Here is a 20,723-nt window from a genome sequence, read left to right as displayed (position 1 = left end):
GATATTCTTTCTAGTTTGTTGATGTTGGGATCAGAACAGACACATTTACAGGAAATTGTTTATTTACAATACAATGCCAATCTACAGTACAGGCATACTAAAAACTATATTTGTAACCTTCAGCTTAAAAAATCATATTTTTAGGGTCATTCTACAATTTCCTCAAACATTCAGTTCATTTATTATACATTTCAGAAATCAAACTGTAATCATGGCAAGATAAACATAACATATTGACACAGATTTGTCCAATTATACGTTTCCTTCATTTGAGATTTAATATTGTGCAAATGTAAAACCTACAATACCGATTTATAATAGGGTTTAGTAGATATGTTGTATCCTTATAAATAACTACTGGAACAGTATCTTCATGTAGTGAAAGGCGCACAGCACTCCTTCAGGACATCATGATTTCTGTTTTGTTTACGTCAAAATAATAGACCAATTATAAAATACCAATCGACTGACAGTTACTTCCTGCAGCCAATTAGAACAGAGTGAGATGGGACCAATCAGAGGTCATGATGGCCCAAACCAGTCAGGTCCATTTTTTGGAAGTACATGATTGATATACAACTTTTTAAAACCTATTAGAAATTGCATTTAGATACAAACATTTCCATGATGTATTTTTTCTCATAATGTTTTGAAACATTAAGTGAAAAACGGTTAAGTGTCAGAACATCTGCTTCGTCTTTGTTTGATGAAATATATTTTGTTACATCTGGACATGATACCGTCAATGAAAGTATAAAGGCCAAGAGAGTTGTCCCACTCCGAAAGCTAGGAATACAGTTTCTTCATATGCATCGTCAACATACTAAGGCTATTAGCTAGTTTGATCAAATAGTATCATTATTTAATTAAAATAACTTGACTGCTATGCAGGTATATTGTGCAGTTGAACGTCTCAAGATCCTGCATTTTAGCAGAATGAAGCGTTAATGATAAACACCACTTGAAATTCAAACTAACTGCCTGTTTTATAACACAGACTTTTATCTACTGGTAACGCCACAGAACACAGGCATTCTGGATCCACAGTGATACCTTGTCTTTGCATATATAAACACAGTTTCAACGCTTTCTCCGCACTATGCAAAAAAGAAAAGATGAATGTCAAAAAAAGGTCAAATTCCAAGAGTTGTTAAGAAGTCTGACAGAAAGGCATGCTAATAAAATAAATCTGCCAAACTACTGTAATCCTACTACTGTGACTATTTAATGTACAAACTAAAAAAGTATTCCAGAAGATAATCATGTAAAACGTTTTCGAGAGCTGCATTCAAAACCATGCATTACAATGGCACTAATCCCCATTGAGAACTGCAATTGTTATTCTACTGAGCTAATTATGATTGCATACAAAATATAGGATTCCTTCATCAAGGTTCATTGTAAAAACCTTCCAATACCAGAAATGGTCAATTCTGTTCAATAATATTATTATTTGTCTCTCACATAGACCTGAATACAGAAGTTGAAAATAAGTGGTGTATGAATGCCATCCTTCATTATCGTACAAATACTTAGTCAGACAAAATTAGGCAGCAAGTGTGCTTTGTCAGTTACTGCTGAAATTCAAATAGCCAAATTACCCAGGCACTGGATTATTCAAGGAAAAAAACGAATTGCAAATTAAAAATGAAAAAGGACTGCATCACTGACATCACTTGACAAAACACTGAGTTCAAAGCAGTTAAGAACCACCATTCAAAGCAGTTAAGAACCACCATCACAGTCGACAGTCTGACATTAAGAAGAAGAAAAGAAAAAAAAAACCTGTAATGAGGATGAATCCAAAAAAGGGGGTGGACTTGACATGGAGGACAACAGGTCATCTGCAGCTCCAGAGAGAGGTACGCTGCAGGAGCACGTCACATGACTGGCCTCCAGAGAGAGGTACGCTGCAGGAGCACGTCACATGACGGGCCTCCAGAGAGAGGTACGCTGCAGGAGCACGTCACATGACGGGCCCCCAGAGAGAGGTACGCTGCAGGAGCACGTCACATGACGGGCCTCCAGAGAGAGGTACGCTGCAGGAGCACGTCACATGACGGGCCTCCAGAGAGAGGTACGCTGCAGGAGCACGTCACATGACGGGCCTCCAGAGAGAGGTACGCTGCAGGAGCGCGTCACATGACGCCAGAGGGCCCACTGGGTCACCAGGGGACACGGGGCAAGGCAGCACGGGTTCAGTCTCTTCAGTCACTCATACTGTGTGTGTGTGTGTGTGTGTGTGTAAGCATGTGCATCTACTGTCTTGTAGATGCACACAGTGTGTGTGTGTGTGTGTGTCCACTGTCCACTGTGTGCGAGCATTGTGCATGTCAACATGTGTATGCAAGCCTCCTTTATCCATGTGAGCATCGGAGTGTGTGTATAACATTTACATTTAGTCATTTAGCAGTCATTTATCCAGGGCGACTAACAGTGAGTACAGGGACATTCTCCCCGAGGCAAGTAGGGTGAAGTGCCTTGCCCAAGGACACAACGTCATTTTTCACTGCCGGGAATCGAACCGGCAACCTTCTGAATAATAGCCCGATTCCCTAACCGCTCAGCCCTCTGACCCCCTATATAACCTTGTGTGTGTGTGTGTGTGTGGGGGGGGACCCATGCCCGGCACCAGCAGCTCCCTCAGAAGCCTGTAGAGTGGACACTGGGGATGGGGTAGAACTTGGATATGCGGCTCTGGGACGAGGGGTTAAGGCACTCGGACTCTCCACTCATCTTGAAGAACACTTCCTGTTCCTGAAGCTTCCGGGCAAACTCCTCCTCCAGCGCCTTGAACAACAACCACAATCACAATGTGGGTTCAGCAGCCAATCGTGCTGTGGACAAGCTCTAACAGTGGGTCAGTGTTGGGTCTCTCTGTCGAGGACAGGGTTCTCCAATCCTAGTCCTCGAGGGCCACTGTCCTGCATGTTTTAGACTGTTTCCCTGCTCCAGCACACCTGATTCAAATGAACAGGTAATTACCCTGCTTCCACAGAGCTTGATAACGACCCATTCATTTGAAACAGGTGTGCTGGAGCAGGGAAACATCTTCAACATGGATTGGAGCACCCTGGCCTGGGGGCTAACAGGCATACGGGGGACGTGTGGGGGGGTCACCTTCTTCCTGGGCCGGAGCCTCTCTCTCCACTCCCTCAGCTCCTGGCTGTGCTCCTCGTCCAGCTCCTTCAGCTTCTGGGTCTCGTGCTCAATCAGGAGGTGGCACTTCTCGTTCTGGCGGAACACACACGCAGGCGCACACACACACACACACACACACAAACACAAGTTGTTACAGGCTGCTTCATAGTGATTCACAGAGATGTGTGTGTAAGAGAGAGTGAGTGAGTGATTGAAAGTGTTTGTGTGTGTGTGTCAGAGAGAGAGAGAGACAGAAAGAGAGAGAGAGATTGAAAGTGCTCGTGTGTGTGTGTGTGTGTGTGTGCACTAGCATGAGTGTGCGTCCTGCCCAGGCCTACCTGCAGCTGTTGCAGCTCCCTGATGTTGGCGTCACACTGCAGCTGCAGGTCTCTCATCTGGTTCTCATGCTTCTGCTGCTGGTGCAGCCGCTCGTTCTTCTGACGCTTCTCCTCCTGGGTGGCAAACTAGAAGACAAACACACACACACACACACACACACTTTTATTAGTTTTTTCTATTTTCTCTAATTTCTTTCAGTCTTGAAGGTTGGGAGGTAGGAAGAAGGTAGGAAGCCATGACTGAAGGAAGGAAGGACGGAAGGAAGGCTAAAACAAATGAAGGTAGGAGGGAAGAAAGGTCTAAAGGAAGGACGGAAACAAAGAACCCAGTGAGTCAGGAAGGAAGCTAACACGGATGCCGTTTCCCCTCACCTGTTTGACCTTCTCCCTCTCCTGCTCGGGGGTGATCACGGCCCCGGTGATGCGCAGGCTCTTCTTGAACATGGCCATGCGTGTCTTGGCCTCGCTGCGCTGGATCTTGGGCAGACGCGCCCGCTCCTGGGTCTGACGGCTCTTCAGCTCCTCGATCAGACGCTGGTTGTAGCGCTGCATCTGCTCCATCTCCTACTCCGTGCACACACACAAACACACACACAAAGAGAGAGACTTCATATTATCCCTGTAGAAAGTCCCTTGTAGTGCTCTTCAGTTGGTAACTGGAACTTGAGAGCAATTAAAAGACGACAACGACGTTTTTGTTATCGTATGAATGGACTTGATGTGCTTTTAGCTAGGTAACGTTATAATTTGATATGGGATGACTTCTTCTGTTCTGTCTGTCAGGCAGGACTTACCTTCTCATGCCTCTTGAGCAGCTGGTGTCTCTGCATGAAGTACTGATCCTTGAGCTGCTGTTTCAACAGCTGGTGTTTCTCCTGCAGGTGGCGCTCTTCCAGCTCCCACATGGCCGCCTCCCGCGCTGCACACACACACACACACACACACACACACACACACGTTAGTATGTGTGAAAACACACAGAACACGGAAATACTGCTCACATTTTCAACCACAGACATCCTTATCACATATTTGTGGTCGTCAAACTGGATCAACACCATAGGTACCTCCTGTCATGACCTACTGACATTGTAATACCTAACTGAACTTCCTCCAACACTCCTAAAGTAGGAACATCAACATGAGCTCCCACAACTCTGACATTCTGAGTGGGTCTTCTGGAGGGTATGTTTAGTGTAAACCCAGGCCAAGGTCTGAGCTCTGGGATCAGGAGTTTGTCCGAGTTAGCGTTCACCAGCTCTGCGTTCGGTTCAGTTGGGGGTCAGGGAGTTTGGGCCTGGGTCCGTCTTAGCAGGAATTAAAACACAAGACATTAGGTTCACCCCCAGCCCCCCGGCTTCAAAGAAGCTGTTTGTCCTTTTGCTGTGTCACTGTGAACAGCAGGTGCTGGTTATGCCTTGCATTGCCCTGTAAGCCTACACTCGATGTTGCTTTTTTTGTTCGCAGTGTAGGAAAAGCATGAGCCTTGTCTCAATGCAGCTGGATGGTAAAAGCCAACGGCTTTGTCTCACAGGTAGAAACCGTTCAACTCCACTATAGGTGAGGGGCCACCTGTTCGTCCATCTCATTGTACATTTGTACCTGAGCTAGTGTAACGGGTGTGAATCCGTGAAACTCACTCCTCAAGTATATAACAGGCCACCCGCGTCAACAAAGAGCTAGCTTTTCATTGGCGTAGCTTGTAGTGTTCGCGCTTGGCAAGTCAGAGGTGGCGTGTTCGAGCCTAGCGAGTGGCGAACATTGGCCCGTAGACCTTGTGACGGGGCGTGGCCATGTCTGTTACACACCTGTCACACGAGCTACAGTACACATTTGTCTTTTAGCGAGCATGCGTGCCCAACCGTCTTTACCTCGGAGGAGCTGCTGCTTGTGGTTGAGGCAGTCCCTCTCGATGGTGGCCAGCTCGTGCTTGTGCTGCTGGATGATCTTCTTCAGAGCGCTGTCCAGATCCTGCTGCTGTTTCTGGAGGAACTCCTGCTCCTGAGCACCGAGGGAAAGAGAGGGAGGGGCGTTAGTACAAACGAGCTTTACTTCCTGTTTGTGGGGAACGGCACACCTGGGGAAGTTCAAGGGCAGAGGCCAGAATGATCACGCCAGAGAACACGCACACCAAAAGGAGATTCTGCCCGTTTGATTGGCTACACCAAAGTGTTTGTTAGCTTGGATATCTTGGAGGAGTATTAAAATGAACCAAAGAACAAGGTGGCGGGAGAGATACCCATGACAGTGGCAGATCAGCAAAAAAGAAAAGAAAATGTTGTCCAGAACCCCAACAAGGGAATAGTCAACCTCCCTTTTCCCCTCATTACTGGATTTCGAGATCCCCAGACAGACTGCCAGTTTCATCCCATCTGATGCTATAAGCCCGTCAGTGCACAACAGAGGTGTAATCAGGTCATCCGTATGGGCAGGAAGGTTTAGCATGGCCATGAGTTAGCATCAGGCTAGCCACACTTCAATTCACCTCATAAGATGCTAACTAGCTAAACACCAGTAATTAAGTCACTAGTAAGTGTTTCTTTACAGGTTAAGAAGACAGTCTGATGCTATAATCAACACCATCTGGATCAGTCATCATGTATGGGCGGATGCTAACTATAGATAGCTTTGCAACGTCAAAGGGGTAATACGGATATTTCGAGTCACAGGTTCTTCATCTTTTTTACCCCGGTTCCAGTTTCATTGCATGGAGATTAGCACTGAGCTAGCAGGACAGGGTGGCACAATCACCCAACCATCTGTGTAACAGGTCATTGAGGGGCTATGTGTTAGCATAGGAGTTTACCTCAGGGTAAGCATGGCTTTACCTGGTGTGCCAGAAAATCTGACAACATGCTGTCGGTTAGGCTACAGTAAGGTGGTGTTTTTATGCAGATCGAAATCCATTAAACTCGGACTGGTTCTATATAGGAATTACATGTATTTGAAATATTTCCACTGTGACTTTTTAGCTGACTAAATATATACACTCCATTTTCATTCAAATCAATCACATTCTATGACCAACATCGGGAGCTCTGGAGAATAACAAGGACAGAAAGAGAAAGATCACTCACACAACAACACACTTCAAAAACACCCAAGAAGAAACATCTCTTCCTCAAGGTCGACGAGTCGGCCCACTGACAACAAGGAAAGCGCTTACGATGGCCGTCAAACCAACCAACAGGCCTGGATCAAACACACAGGGTGCATTTCAATTGAATCAGAATTGGGCACTGCGTACCTTTAGGACCGCTGCCCAGTGGTTCCGTATTCAAGAAGTAAACTAAATCAAGTTCACCCAAAGTATTGGCGAATAGTATCTGACCCAGGTCTGAAACTGAAGATGGAAGAGTTGTTGAGGGGGGGTGGGCGGGACTGCTTGACTTACATCCTGTATGGGGGCTTTGACAAGGGTACAGGAGGACAACTGGAAAGACTGAATCATGACATGGGCCACTCCCTGTAAGGAGGAGCAGGTTACACTCCTATTGAACAACACCCTCTGTGGGCTGCATGCTATCCACCCAGAAAACCTGGATGGCCTGGTCAACCACTGAAAACCCCTTTGGCCATAATCTTTGAAAGTGAATCAATATATTCATAGATGGATACATAGGAGGCTGGAGGAGAAGTTAAGTAATAAAACGTAGGATTGTTTAGAGGCGTTTTATAGTAGAAAGGAGAGAGGAGGTCATTTCCTGGCATTCAATGCTTTGCTGCGATCCTTGTCGAAACAGGAATACAGTTCCCTTTAGTGAAACAAGTAGTGGGTAATTGACGTTCTGAGAACCACAACAACACTGCACGTCTACTAAGAAGGGAATATCTTGAATGACGGAAACGTATGTAGACCAGACTGTTGGTGAAGTTAGTAACCTGTAGCAGGGAAATCAGTCCAAGTTGGAAAGCCACACCAGAGTTTAGTGCCAGCTCATGTTACCTCTTCAGATGGGGTAAGGATCATGTCCTCTTTTATACGCCTGATAGCGTTTCTCCGTTGTTTGGAGAACAGCTCCACTACCTGTTGTGAATGCCGGCAGCAAATGGACGACAGGGGCGTGAAAACATGCATTAACAACACCTCAGGCTCACTTGCAGTAAACCAACATGTTGCCGAGTAACCAACCTTAACCTTTACCATCCCCCAACAGGGCATATGAATGGAGTTTCAGAACTGGACGCTTTGTCATAACCAGCTTTTGAGTAACACGTAGTTAATCCATATCAGTCCCCGTCAGAATAACGCAACCCTAGTTCACCTTCCCAGATCCCTGCTGTGATACTGTTGCTTAGAGTGATGAGAGTTGGCAGGGCTGGACTGATTAGGGTTACTCAAGGTCTATTACATAAACATCTCGAATCTAGCAGCTCAATGGGTTCCCATCAACAACAGTGTCTAGGAATAGGTCCTGAGCTGTCATGGTTGCGGGCTTATCCTCTCCCTCTTTATTAGACTCATGTGGGATTTTGGTAAGAGAGGTGAGATAAATACTGTGTCCATGTCCACATTGGTCATTTAACTTTCTCTCTTTTTTATTGATATGTTTGTTCTCACACACACACACACACACACACACGCACACGCACACGCACCCCATCCATATCCACCCAAACGCTCTTGGTTTCCCAAACCCCCCTCTCCCCCTCTCTCCCCTCACCTCCTTCTTGCGGTTCTTGAGCACGTTCTGGAACTTGGACAACTCCTTCTCCTGCTCGGCCTTGATGCGCTTGGCCTCGTCCCTCAGGCGGTTGGTGTGCTCCTGCTCCAGGCGCTCGATGGTCTGCTTCTGCTGCCTCTCCAGGTTCTCCACCTCCTGGTCGTACTGGCGCTTCTTACTCTGCGGGGGGAGAAGAGGGTGAGGGCGGATTGGGTCGGGGTGAACGCAAAGGAGAGCCTGCGTTTGCCCTCCTTCCGAGGCTTTCGATCGAGTGAGGACATTTTCGGTTTGAAAGTCATCGGCTTTTCCCGCTGGGGCTTGCAAAAAAACGTGGATCCTGATTCTGGCTGATGCTGACGGATGGATTACGTTCTTGCTCCGGGGGAAATCCGGCATAAAATCCCAATATCGCAATTCTGGCCGAGCACAAAATCGCGTGTAAAAGATATTCACCGTTGTCTTTCGGTCGGATCCTGGGCAATGCATCCCTGCCTCTCCCTCTGTAGAGAATACATGCTTTCTCCGGCTTGTGGCTAGCCTTTAGTTTAAACTTTGTTTGACTGACAGGTCGATTTAAGCAGTGGCCAGGTCCAGAAATAGGTCCTGGGGGAGTGACGATGCAAGAGCCGCCTAGAAGGATTAGAGGCATGGAACTCCTGGACTGGCACAAACTGGTAGAAACACAGACCGGCTGGGCATGAACTGGGCAGAGCTGAGGAGGGTCACACCGGGTAACTCCAGGAATAAGGAGCGTGCTGGGCAGGACTGAATCTAAGAAAGCAGGGCTGAGTGGGAGCGAAAAATACCATACCAGGGGTCATGCATGGAAATAGAACCAAAATGTAGGTCTATTTATAAGACTCATTATGACTCAAATTACAGGGATTTAACAACTTGGTCTCAGGCTATTAACTTGACTATTGGTGAGAGAATCCCTCCTAGTTTTCCTGTGGCGGTGTCTTGGGCTCTGCCCACACAGGGCCGGTGGGGGAGGGAAGAGGGACTCACGGTGGTTTCCTGTTCGAAGCGTCGGTAGATCTGCTCCTTCTGCTGCTGCAGCTTGTTGCTGAGCTGCTGCTGGGCCCTCTGCTCCTCCTTCTGAAGGAGCCGCAGCTCCCGCAGCTCCTGCCGCCTGGAGGAGGGGAAGGGAGGGGGGAGAGAGGGAGGAGGAGAGGAGATGGGTTAGGGAGAGAGGGGAGGAGGAGATGGGTTAGGGAGAGAGGGGAGGAGTAGATGAGTTAGGGAGAGAGGGGAGGAGTAGATGAGGGGATGGGTTAGGGAGAGAGGGGAGGAGGAGATGGAGGAGGAGAGGAGATGGGTTGGGGAGAGAGGGGAGGATGAGATGGAGGAGGGGAATGGGAGAGAGGGGAGGAGGGGGAGGAAGAGGAGATGGATGGGGGGAGTTGGGAGAAGGAGATGGAAAGCAGGTGGGAGCGGAAAGAAGGGGTAGGTTGAGGAAGGGAGAGATGAAAGGAGGACATGAGGAAGGCAAAGATGGAGGGTGGGAGTGGAGGAAGGAGGGAGGGAGGGGAAGGAGATGAACGACAGTGGTGAGGAGGTAGAATAGAAGAGGAGGGGGAGAAGGAGGGGGGTGAAGCGTTAGAGAAAAAAAGTGATGGTGCAGGAAGTAACCTCAGAGTAATCTCTGCTTTGTTTGTCAGAGGAGGGCATCAAACCACACCACATTCTCAGTAGAGCTTATGAGATGCACACAGCAGTAAAAATAGATCCCTCATGAAGGTAAAATAAGGCATGTGTAAAACGATGAGTCATGTCCTGAATATTTAAATCGAGTTAAAACATGCGCGAGAGGGCTGTAGCACCAAACATTTGCATGGAAAATTCCCATTGTGTGGAGACAGGCAGTTTACCTGAGGAACCTCATCTCCTCATTTTTGGTGTCGTTGTCGGTGACGATCTTCGAAGTGGTCACGCTGACCTCGACCCCGTCTACCATGAACTTCCTGGTCTTCTTCAACGTCTTCTTCTGGCGTTTGGTGTCCTGGCATGACAAAATGGAGGCAATCGACGCGGTGTATACACACACACACACACACATGTACAAATCAAACAATATTGTATCTGTGGTATTCTTTCAGGAAGGTAGAGTAGCATTGCTAACCTGTATGGACACAGTTCCTGGCTCCTTGGTTTTGGTGAGGAAACTAGAGATGGAGAGGTTGAGGTCTATGCTGCTGTTATCGGCAGCCGAACCACTCCCCGAGTCCGAATCCCTCTCTTTCTCCTTCTTCATTTTCTCCGCAGCGACCTTCTCCACCTCCACAGGTGGTTTATCTTGCTCTCTCTCCTTCGCCCTCTCTCCGTTCTCTTCTCCTGGTGCCGCGGGTGATGGAGGAGACGGCTTGTGTTCGTCAGGTAGCGTGAGGGTGACCCTCAACCCTCTCGTGAGCTCCTCGTCGGTGGGTTGGGCCGGATCTTCCACGGCGCCCATCTTTTCTTCCGTGACCTCCGACCCTTCAGCCTCATTGGTCTGGGCCTCGGCCGTGTCCAACTCCTTCTCCTCCTCACTGGCTAGCTCCAACTCCTCCATCTCCTTTACCGGTGGAACCGCTTCCTCGGGTTCGACTGGTTTCTCCCCTTCTTCCGGTGAGGCGACATCTTCTGCTTCCACAGCCATCCCCTCTTCTTTCTTCGTCTCACCCAGCTTCGGCGTCGTCTCTACGTCCTCCACTGGAGTGCTCGGGGTCTCCTCCACCGTTACCACTTCAGCAGGGGCAGGAGGAACCTCCACAGAGCTTGTATCTACAACATGGTTCCCCGCTGGTACGCCGACGGATGAGGGGAGAATCACCTCGACCTTCTCAGGGACAGACTCCAAGATGGAGGGAGACAGGGGAGTCTTCTCATCCTCAGAACTTGCCACACTAGCGTCTGATGGGGCGCGCTTGTGACCCTGAGGTAAAAACAGGGGGGGATTTCGTTTCTCAAGTTCAACCCACTCAGTTGACATAGTTGAATATTCAAATATAGCATAACATAGCAGCGATTAGAAAAGCTCTGGCAACAGAGGACACCTTTGACAAAATTCCGCTTAAAAAGCCTTTTCATCACGTCAGGTTGTCACGACAACCCTGTTCCAACCCACCAGCGGTGTCTCCGTGTCCTCCTCCTCCTCTTCCTCCTTGTGCTCCTCGATCTCCTCCGTCACCTCCGCCTTGGCCTCGGCTATCAGCTCCCTCAGGGGTCTGCTGTCCGTCACGCTGCTCACAAACGGATGCTGCACACAGCACAAACCAGACGCCATACTGAGGACACGGAATAGGACCTCTTTTTTTTACAATCCATTTCTGTGGCGTTCATCAGTCGATTTTATTCAGTGATGTGCAGGGGGGAGGTTTGGACCTGGGATCTATTGATCTGTCGTCAAGTGGGCTACTACTGAGCTGTACCCATCCCATTTTTTACGACATTATCTCGGCTATTCTGATTTAAACATATGTGCAAATGACATTTTTCTTTCATGCCTGTTCCATTCGCTGAATGAAATAGATTTGAGACTAGAACCGGAACGTAGGCAGAATGGTGCTGACTCCACAAATCTACTTACAGTTTGTTGCACAAATGATGTTAATGCCCAGCTTTTGAATTCTCTACAAAGACTTCTTGAAACTAAACAAAAGCAACCAACTGCAGTGCAACAGACCTACCTTCTTGGGCTTGGACGCCTGTTGCACATAATCTATCGCCGGCCTGAAAATATGCAGCTTCTTGGATATCAAAACAGACAAGGGAGGCAGACCGGTGTTCTGTACTTTCAATCCCATTTCAAGGTTTCGCTTTTCTCCCCAGAAAAAAAATACAATCCTCCTATTGTATCCCGCTGCCGCACAGGCACGACTGCGAGGGCTGGCGCTAGGAACGAACTCCAAACAACGACCTATCTCTTCACTGTCCCATCCGTCACTCTGTTAAGTCGGTAAGTGACCTGGCCAGCGTTGGCGGCGGCACCTTAAACCCTCTGGAAAAGAAAAGCCTGTGGCGCTGACGTAGGCAGGTGAGAGGAGAGGGAGGATGAGCCGCGGAGGAGGGTGGGGGAGGGAGGGTGAACGAGGCGTCAGCCCAAGGTGTCCGGGCAGCACAGATGTCCAGGGTGAGCAGATGTCGGCTCAGGCGGGCCGTGGGTGAGGAGAACGGCCGGTCACTAAGGAGGGGGAGGAGTGGAGACGCGGGGGGGGGGGGGGAGGGAAAGGTGAGAAGGGTGTAGGGGGGAGGGGGGCTAGGCTGGGGCGGGCGCGGAGTAAAGGCACACTTCACGCTAGCTGCGTGTGCGCATACGCACGTGTCTTGCGTTTGTTTGGTGCGTACCTTGTGCACATCTCCCCAGGTCTTGAGTGTACGAGTGTGTGAATGGCAACATAAGTTTATCTCTCTACTATCAGTAGCTTGTGAGAGGAGGGTTAAGAGAGGAAGGAAGTGTGTTGTGGTTACCTGTACAATGGATGGAGAGGGGGGAAGGGGGAGGCGAGGGTTCATTTACCTGTAGAAGCTGAGCTGTGTTCCACCTGTTGTCCACGTTCTTATCCAAACACCTCTTCAGGAAATCGCTGAACTCTGGAGACCTGAGGAGCAAGAATGGAGATGTTTCAGTTAGTTTACGTCCCAGTCATTTCAACCTGACTCTCTAACCTGATGGTTTGTTACACAGACATAAGAAACAAGTTACATGCTCTCACTCTCTCACTCTGTCTCACACACACACACACACACACACCTGTCCTGTGACACTGGACTCACCATCGTGATGGCTGCATCAGGGTAGGAGGGTCGGCCTTAGCTATTTTAAGGAGGACTCTCATGGGGTTCATCTCGTGGTTGGGCGGTTCGATCTGCGCCAGCTCGATTAAGGTCACGCCCAGGGACCAGATATCAGCCTTGTAGTCATAGGGACGGTCCTTGGACGTTTCACACATTACCACCTCTGGAGCCATCCTGGGACCAATGAGAATTTTAAGAATCGTTATTTGTAAAAGTTTTTTACTAATGCATTGCAGTTTTTACATTGTGCAGGTTTCGGTTTCGATAGGTATCCATGAAGAAGTGTGTATCTTCTAGAACAGTGGTCTTCAACCCTGGTCCTCAGGGACCCCCTGTCCTGCATTTTTTAGATGTTTCCCTGCTCCAACACACCTGATTCAAATGAATGGGTCGTTATCTAGTTATGCAGAAACCTGTTAATGACCCATTCATTTGAATTAGGTGTTTTGGAGCAGGGAAACATCTAAAACGTGCAGGACAGGGGGCCCTTGAGGACCAGAGTAGACTGTTCTAGAAGATATTTCTTCCTTTGTCGTGGGTGACTCACCAGTATGGCGTCCCAATGAAGGAGTCTCTCCTCTGCAGAGTTTTTGTGTTTTTGGCCGACACACCAAAGTCAGCTGGAAGCCACATGTAATTACAGACAAACAGATAAGACACTGAAATGCAGACAAAGCTAATTTCATCGAAGACAACAACAAACCCTGACGAAGCATCACCACAGATTAAAGTAAGCAGGCGACCCTATGCTAATCTCGTTAGCGTAAAACAGAGAGACCCATGCCGTCTGCTTTCATAACGGATAGGGAGTGAGATGGCCGAGCGGTTAGGGAGTCGGGCTAGTAATCAGAAGGTTGCCGGATCGATTCCCCGCCGTGCCAAAATGACGTTGTGTCCTTGGGCAAGGCACTTCACCCTACTTGGGGAATGTCCCTGTGCTTACTGTAAGTCGCTCTGGATAAGGACGTCTGCTAAATGACTAAATGTGCCTACATCTGGCCGATGGCCCCAGGTTGCGTTCACGCTGCTTGCCACTTGTTACAGACCGGCGTGCCACATGCGGACCTCAGCCGTTTGTTCCGCAACTGCCTCGGTGTGTGCGTAATCACCCTGTTCTCTCCATCAGTGATGACTCACATCAGGAATGATCTGGATGCCTCACGGCAGCTTACTGTGCACAGCACTGTGTGAGTCAGTGAGAATACAATAAGCTGCCTCATGCTGTCCAACTCAACAAGCTGGCTGTCTCACTCTAATATGATGCTGCAGGGCTATGTTGGAAGTTAGACTGTGGCACATGCACTGTAGTTGTGATTAATATACTTTGTTATTCCCTTAAATGTTGAAAACGGGCAGGGCTTGACATTCTGTGTATGTATAACAAGTTTCATCTATACATCAGTCTTTTACACTGAGAACACAGGCGGAACATATGTTTCCATAGTTTCTGCATGATATTTGTAAAAGTGGCCCATCAAAAACAAATGCTGGAGTTGCTTAATATACTGATGAATTCTGGTACTCCTAAAACATTCTGTCCTCTGTCCTCCCTCAGTGTTAAAAGCAAGTAGGATTCAACATGTGTGTGTGTGCTGTCTGTGTGTGTGTGTGCTGTCTGTGTGTGTGTCTGTGTGTGTCTGTTGTGTGTGTGCTCTGTGTGTGTGTGTGCTCTCTCTGTGTGCGTGTGTGCTGTCTGTGTGTGTCTGTGTGTGCGCGTCTGTGTGTGTCTGGTGTTTGTGTGTGCTCTCTCTGTGTGCGTGTGCGCTCTCTGTGTGTGTGTGTGTGTGTGTGGGTGTGTTTGTGTGTGTTTTCTGTGGCTCCTCTCTCTCACCCAGCTTGACGTCTCCGTCCAGAGAGACGAGGATGTTCCCAGCCTTCAGGTCTCGGTGGATCACCTTGTTGTCATGGAGATAGACGAGGGCCTGGAGAGTCTGCTTGCACACCACTCTAATTTGAGGCTCCGTCAGGGGCCTCTCCAGCTCTGGACACACACACACACACACACACACACACACACATACATTCTTAGAATTCCTTTCTCAGTCACACACACTCTTCCTCGTAGGCACTAATAGGACTGAAGATCATATTAGGACTAAGCTGGTTTACCATTTAGAAAATAATCCAATGCAGTGCCTGGGAGGTCTTTGTGTTTTTTTTTGGGGGGGGGGGGGCCCACTCTGTGCCCGTGCCATGGGCGACATAACAGCATCACTGACGTCGAGTTTCGGCTTTTGCTGAATCGTTTGAAATGTGTTCGCGAATGTTTTATTTTAAGTGTGGCCGCTGCAAAGAATGCTGACTCACCCAGCATCACTGCGTCCACCGCTCCACCTGCACAGAACTCAATCAGGATCTAGAGAAAGAAAGAGAGAGACACAGGATGAGACACACACACACACACACAGAAAGAGAAACTGCTCCAACATGACTGCGAGCTGTATTTCCAATAGCTAAACCACAGAAGGGAACAACAACAAGCATTGTATTGAGTCTGACAGGAACAGTGTCACACCGTGTCCACTGTTGGCATGGATACGAGTCAGCGGCGCGATACCACGTACAGTAAGCCGCCGTGGGAACAAACACACAAACAACATTTGGAGCGTTAATAAGCGTACGGAGCAGTAATCCCTGAGTTTCCCCCTCAACACACAGGTATCCATGTTATAGAGTTCCTTCCTGTCTCTGATCTGGCTTGCCGGCCTTCCAATCCCGTTTACAGGGGTCTTACAGGTTCTCAAGGGGCATACATCCACTTAACTCTACCCATCCAATCAGTTACTCCACATTTACAATCAACAAGCTTAGTCAGAGACTTGATCACATGACCTACAGCACCAACTTGACCGGTAGCCTGTCTGCTACCCTACTTTACCAGTCCCATTCAGAGGCTGTACATGTGTCATGACAAATTCTTTAGGGCCGGTCATCTCTTTTGGCCCTGCCCCAACTATCTGAGACAATTCAGGAGTTACTGCAGTATGCTGATCCCTTAAAGGGTTTTAGAAGTTCTCAAGATGGCCGCTGGTATAAGAGGATTGGCCAGCATGAAGGCCGGCTGCTTTGAGGAAGGGCTTCTCACAGAACTGTAGCGCCTCTAGCCCCTGGACAGAAACGTATCCCTTTTCGTCAAACAGGATTAGGAGGTTTAATGCGCAGTGCATATAGTTAGCGGGTTAGCCTTACAGTAGCTACAGTTAGCTAGCTGGCTAGGTACTTGTGAGAGCGTGTTAGCGTAGCCTAGCAAGAAACTTGAGCCATTGCTGGTCAACAATAATGTAACAATTAATTGTTGTATGATATCTGGCATTGGATGAGTCATAAAGGGCCATTATTTATTTCTTATTTTTTTATGATCAGTTGGCCCAGGAATACTAACAGATGCGATTGACAGTTAACACTTCACTTTCTCATAGCACATCCTGCAGGCTAGTTGATCAATCCCCTTCTTAAGGTTTAGACCTAGAGTTCAGGAGGTCACTGGGTCCAAGCAGCATTCTGTGAAAGTTTATATTTACACCCTTATCGTTCCCATAATATCTTCCCGATGAACTTCAGTGGAAACAAAAACATCCTTCAATAGCGTTCTGCATTCCGTGAAAAAAACAAAAGAGACTGCTAAGAGCCTGGGTCCTTCAGACAGTCTGGTCCATTCACAAGGGGCAGAATCGTGTTGTCTCTCTGTAGGCGTGCTGTTGTTTTAACACTGCTGGCTGTGAACAATAGGCCCCACAGTGGAGTCTGTACAGTGGTGGTGTACACAGAGGGACCACAGAGCAGCGACTGCACATGTATACACACACACACATACATACACTGAGGAGCCATTTACAAGGTACCGAGGACATATGTGTGAGAGTACGCACTAACAACAAAGGTCATAGGTCAGCGGTGTTGCGGACGGGAGTGCTATCATCTGAGAGCCGTGGTGAGAAGTAGGGGCGGGAGGGAGGGTGAGTGAAATTCGAGTCGTGCAAGAGATGTGCTAAGCACAACAATATCTCCGCGCTGGCCTCTATCTACACGGTAGAGTGCCGGGTAAGCCCCAGATAAAAATCAATAGACAACCTCCCATTTGGAATGGAGCCATTGTTCAGCAGACAATGGGGAGGAAAGGGGCTGAGCACTGACTCGATAACGCACTGTAACCAAACACCCAGGTAATTATGACATTTTCCTCATGCCTGGAGACCAGGCCTCCTGGACGCCGTTGCTGGGATATTTTTTATGCCGGCCAGAGCCTCCTACCTCTTATTCTTCTACTTCTAGAACACCTCTCTTTTGTTCCATTTGGCCTACTTTGCTGAAGACTTATATCAGATAGCACAAAAGTTGCATTAACCTCCTAAATATAGATTTCTTCCGCTGCCCGTTATTCAATAAAACGAGGCTTTGATCTTGCCTGAGAGGTAACTAATGATGTGATTGAAGATTCATACAACATACTACAGCAGAAGTGGTACTGTACTAGCTTGTATTACTTTAGCGTTCCTATATACATTCACATTTACCTGCCACTTCTTTTAAAGCAATGTAGAAATAGTGCATACTAAAGTAACTGCAGAGTGTATATCTAAGTAATTTACTATGACTAAGTGGAACAAGAAGACTATCCAAGGACTAGATAACGATTTGGCTAATCTCTGCACTTCCTTAGTGCAGTACTGGATTATTAATGACCACTTTCCCTCAGCAGTGTGCAGCTGACACCGACTACCACTGTTGTTCCCTGGACACGGTCACCTGAGGCCTCACTTATCTCATGAGAATTTCCGAGAAAATGTAGACATTTCAACCTCTATGAGAATACAATAAAAACAGAGATATGCCTATCTGTCGACTCCCAAAACAAACAAAGACGACCATCTCCATAGACTTCTCATCCAGTTTGATGATTAACCCCAATGATTTCATTTAATCTCTCTGCTAACATGGACTTTGGCATGAAAAGTTGATGGGCCAGGTATTTTGATCATCAAGACTCACCTCAGTCTACAAAAGCAGTGGAAGAACAATCGACATCAGCTCTTGACTACAACCCCCAGCCTCCTCGGGGTCCCACTCACCCACAGCTTGCTCTCATAGTAGAAGGCATCCAGCAGCTTGACAATGTTGTGATGGTCGCAGGAGGCCAGGATATCGATCTCCACCATGTAGTCCTCTAGCTCCTCCTCGGTCTTGGTGTCGATCACTTTGGCTGCTGCCAGGATGCCTGTCTGCTTGTTCTGGGCCTGTAGAACACACTTGCACTCAGAGATTCATGTTGTTTAAATTGTAACTCGCTTAACTATATGCTCTTATGGTTCTTCCCTTTGGCACTTATTTTTTTGGTTGTTCACAATGTGTGCTTCTTGTTTTGGCTACCCGCAATGCTTTGGGGCTATCTTGTTGTTATTATCAGTGACCTATGCACTTTGTAAAGCTCTCTCTTGGAAGTCGCTTTGGATAAAAGCGTCTGCTAAATGAATAAATGTCAATGTAGAAGCAGAAGAAGAAACGTGAGGAGGAGCAGAGAAGGCTGGGGGAGATGCAGTAAGTTGGGGTTATTTTGAAGTCGCCCGAGAGGAGGATGCTGAAATTCTGCGTTGTCCTCTCCTTAGCACCAGAGGAGACTAGACTGCGAATGAGCACATTTTTATTGGACATTACTAACACGTTGAAGAAAAAAAAAAGATACAATGCTGGACTGGGGAAATGGGCCTCGTGATATGTTCCTATTCACATTTTCTCTGTTTGCTTTGGCCCTTCTGAAAGCAGGATGTGCTTGATGGGGTCGTCGTGGCGACATGGGATACAGCCACTTCCTCATGACTTGGGCGTGTCCTGAGGTCAGCGTGTCGGCCATGGGGCCGTTCCAACAGCACTGACACTCAGCATGCCCCCGTTAACACATCCAAAACACAATTAGTGTTCTAGAGCTTCTACCATTTCACTACTGTGAATCGATGGGGAGGTTGGAGTCGGTCCAAGAGTGAGTCATCACCTAGACTACAGACAGGAAACAGGGTACAGTTACTCTGCAATTTCCAGGGCAGGCCATCTCGGTCCCGACCGACTTCTGTAAGTTGGTCAAACATTGACTCATCCTAATTACTACAAACAAACTCTGTTTCATTGGGAAAATGTTGCTTCAGATTGAGCCTAACTGTGGCCAAATAAAAACACCACAGGAGCCTGAACAAAAATAAGTACCGGGCCTCATAATAAAGCCATTACACAGGTTCCAAAACAGAACACAAGGCAACAAACATGGTGGTAATTGGGTGCTCAGTTGCTTTCCCTGAAGCCCCCTGCTCCAAGACTTGGCCAGGACCATCATGGGAGATCACATTTAGTGTCACTCACACAAATGGACCTTTTAGATCTGCCCATGCATTGAGGTCACTGAAAACAGAGGCATTATTAAAAATAATTAATAGGAATTTATCTCACACCCTAGTTTTCCTGCAGTTGGGGTACAGAGGGGGGACAGAAACAATGGCTTTGCTGGCTGTGTGCTGTGTGGCTATCGCCTTGCTTAAGTATAGGAAAACAACGTTGTAATTGTGTAGGCAATAAGGTCCAGAGGTGAAGAAAGATGCGATGACAATTTACAACACTGGTATTGGCACTTTGATTGGGTCGAGACCTATGAGCTACAAATCGTACAAAGGTTAGCATGTCAGCGCAATCACGGAGCACACTACGTGACTGACTTATCCTCACAACACTTTTCTGGATCATTGTTTACATAATGTGACTAATGTGATGAAGCAAAGATGTCCAGACAGCATTGACCCAGTGCACTGTCGACTGTCGACTCCAACAATAGAATGCTTTTAAGTACCCAATAACCTACCTTGTATACTTTACCAAACGCTCCATCTCCAAGTTCGCCGATAATTTCCCATATCTCCTCGGGATTCTCGTCCCGGTGGACGTGTTCATATTGTTTCTTTTTCTTCTCAGCACCCAATTTGAATATTTTACGAAAATTAAAGAATGACATGCTCATGTCTAGGGTGCTTCTTCAGTTGGAAAGGTGACAAAGGAATTAATCTCTCTGGTGTCACTGAGGCTTGTATTGGGCCTATTGCATTCTACTGTATGGAAACGAATAGGAAATGTACAGTCCTTGAAGAAATCTTGAAATCAATATCTTGTAGCATATTCATTCAGTTAAATATTTACCAAAACTTAATAGTTGAGAATTCCCAATCAGTACCATCAATGGCAATATCATCAACGTTATCCGAGTTTAAATAATAATGATTCTTCGCACATCATGGTTTATCACTTCCTGTACCAGCAACAATGTAATTCGCATATTTTGTCATTGTATCCGTTCAGATAATGGACTTTCTCTGGGTAAAGTACCACGCAAAGCTCTTGTTGTTCTCCCAACTCTGAAACAGACTGGCCCGAAAACGCAATGCTGTGGATATCTTTTCTTAGCCAAAAAGCTATACTATTGACGTCTTCAAATAATTAAATTCCAAAGGGAAAATTACACGTTTCCTCAAAAGTCAAACAAGTGTGGAAACCGTAAACACTAAACGTCGGCACGGTAAATCTTCTTTTCCTTGGCGAAGCACGGGGTCTAGTAATCTAGCGGATTTGGTGTCAAAGGCGCGTTCATGAGCGCGCACAAATGTAGTTCTTTCTGTTCAACTGAGGACTTGAACAAACTCATTTCAAGAGCATTGCTGCCCCCAACAGTGCTGGAGAGTCGGTCAGGATCCGGACCTATAGGAGTAGTCAAAGTTTGTAGCTAAATTATAATAGCACAACAATAAAATAAAATCGTGTTTACGTGTGTTTT

The 20,723-nt window shown here is 47.4% G+C and overlaps 1 protein-coding gene across 2 annotated transcripts; it reads right to left on the bottom strand.

The window, feature by feature from the left end:
- Nucleotides 1-44: 44 nt before the first annotated feature.
- LOC146237574 (STE20-like serine/threonine-protein kinase) lies at nucleotides 45-20,505 on the bottom strand. Of its 2 annotated transcripts, XM_084684888.1 has the most exons (18): nucleotides 19,761-20,505; nucleotides 17,989-18,153; nucleotides 15,227-15,275; nucleotides 14,751-14,900; nucleotides 13,467-13,539; nucleotides 12,899-13,093; nucleotides 12,642-12,723; nucleotides 11,250-11,381; nucleotides 10,266-11,057; nucleotides 10,015-10,145; nucleotides 9,152-9,275; nucleotides 8,144-8,323; nucleotides 5,351-5,480; nucleotides 4,274-4,398; nucleotides 3,852-4,043; nucleotides 3,480-3,605; nucleotides 3,121-3,234; nucleotides 45-2,790 (listed from the first exon to the last, which is right to left on the bottom strand). In XM_084684888.1, the coding sequence occupies exons 1-18, from the start codon at nucleotides 19,914-19,916 to the stop codon at nucleotides 2,644-2,646; spliced, it is 3,063 nt and encodes a 1,020-aa protein (XP_084541014.1). In that variant the 5' UTR covers nucleotides 19,917-20,505; the 3' UTR covers nucleotides 45-2,643. The 2 variants fall into 2 exon arrangements, with proteins under 2 accessions (XP_084541014.1, XP_084541013.1); XM_084684887.1 differs by lacking the exon at nucleotides 45-2,790 and having other exon boundaries at nucleotides 2,806-3,234.
- Between the last annotated feature and the right edge of the window lie 218 nt (nucleotides 20,506-20,723).

This window comes from Hypomesus nipponensis, chromosome 21 (assembly GCF_054491055.1).
Source record: "Hypomesus nipponensis isolate SF chromosome 21, ASM5449105v1, whole genome shotgun sequence".
In the NCBI taxonomy this organism is placed as follows: domain Eukaryota; kingdom Metazoa; phylum Chordata; class Actinopteri; order Osmeriformes; family Osmeridae; genus Hypomesus; species Hypomesus nipponensis.
Note: the sequence above shows the minus strand (reverse complement) of the source record. Positions and strands in the feature narration are given on the sequence as shown.

Bases quoted from the DNA above. Each gene is read 5' to 3' on its own strand.
- LOC146237574 (XM_084684887.1), bottom strand. From the start codon at position 19,916: ATGAGCATGTCATTCTTTAATTTTCGTAAAATATTCAAATTGGGTGCT. The intron at 14,901-15,226 runs GTGAGTCAGCAT...GTGTGTGTCCAG, and splicing joins GGTGGACGCAGTGATGCTGG to AGCTGGAGAGGCCCCTGACG. The intron at 8,324-9,151 runs GTGAGTCCCTCT...CTCCCCCCGCAG, and splicing joins GCTTCGAACAGGAAACCACC to AGTAAGAAGCGCCAGTACGA.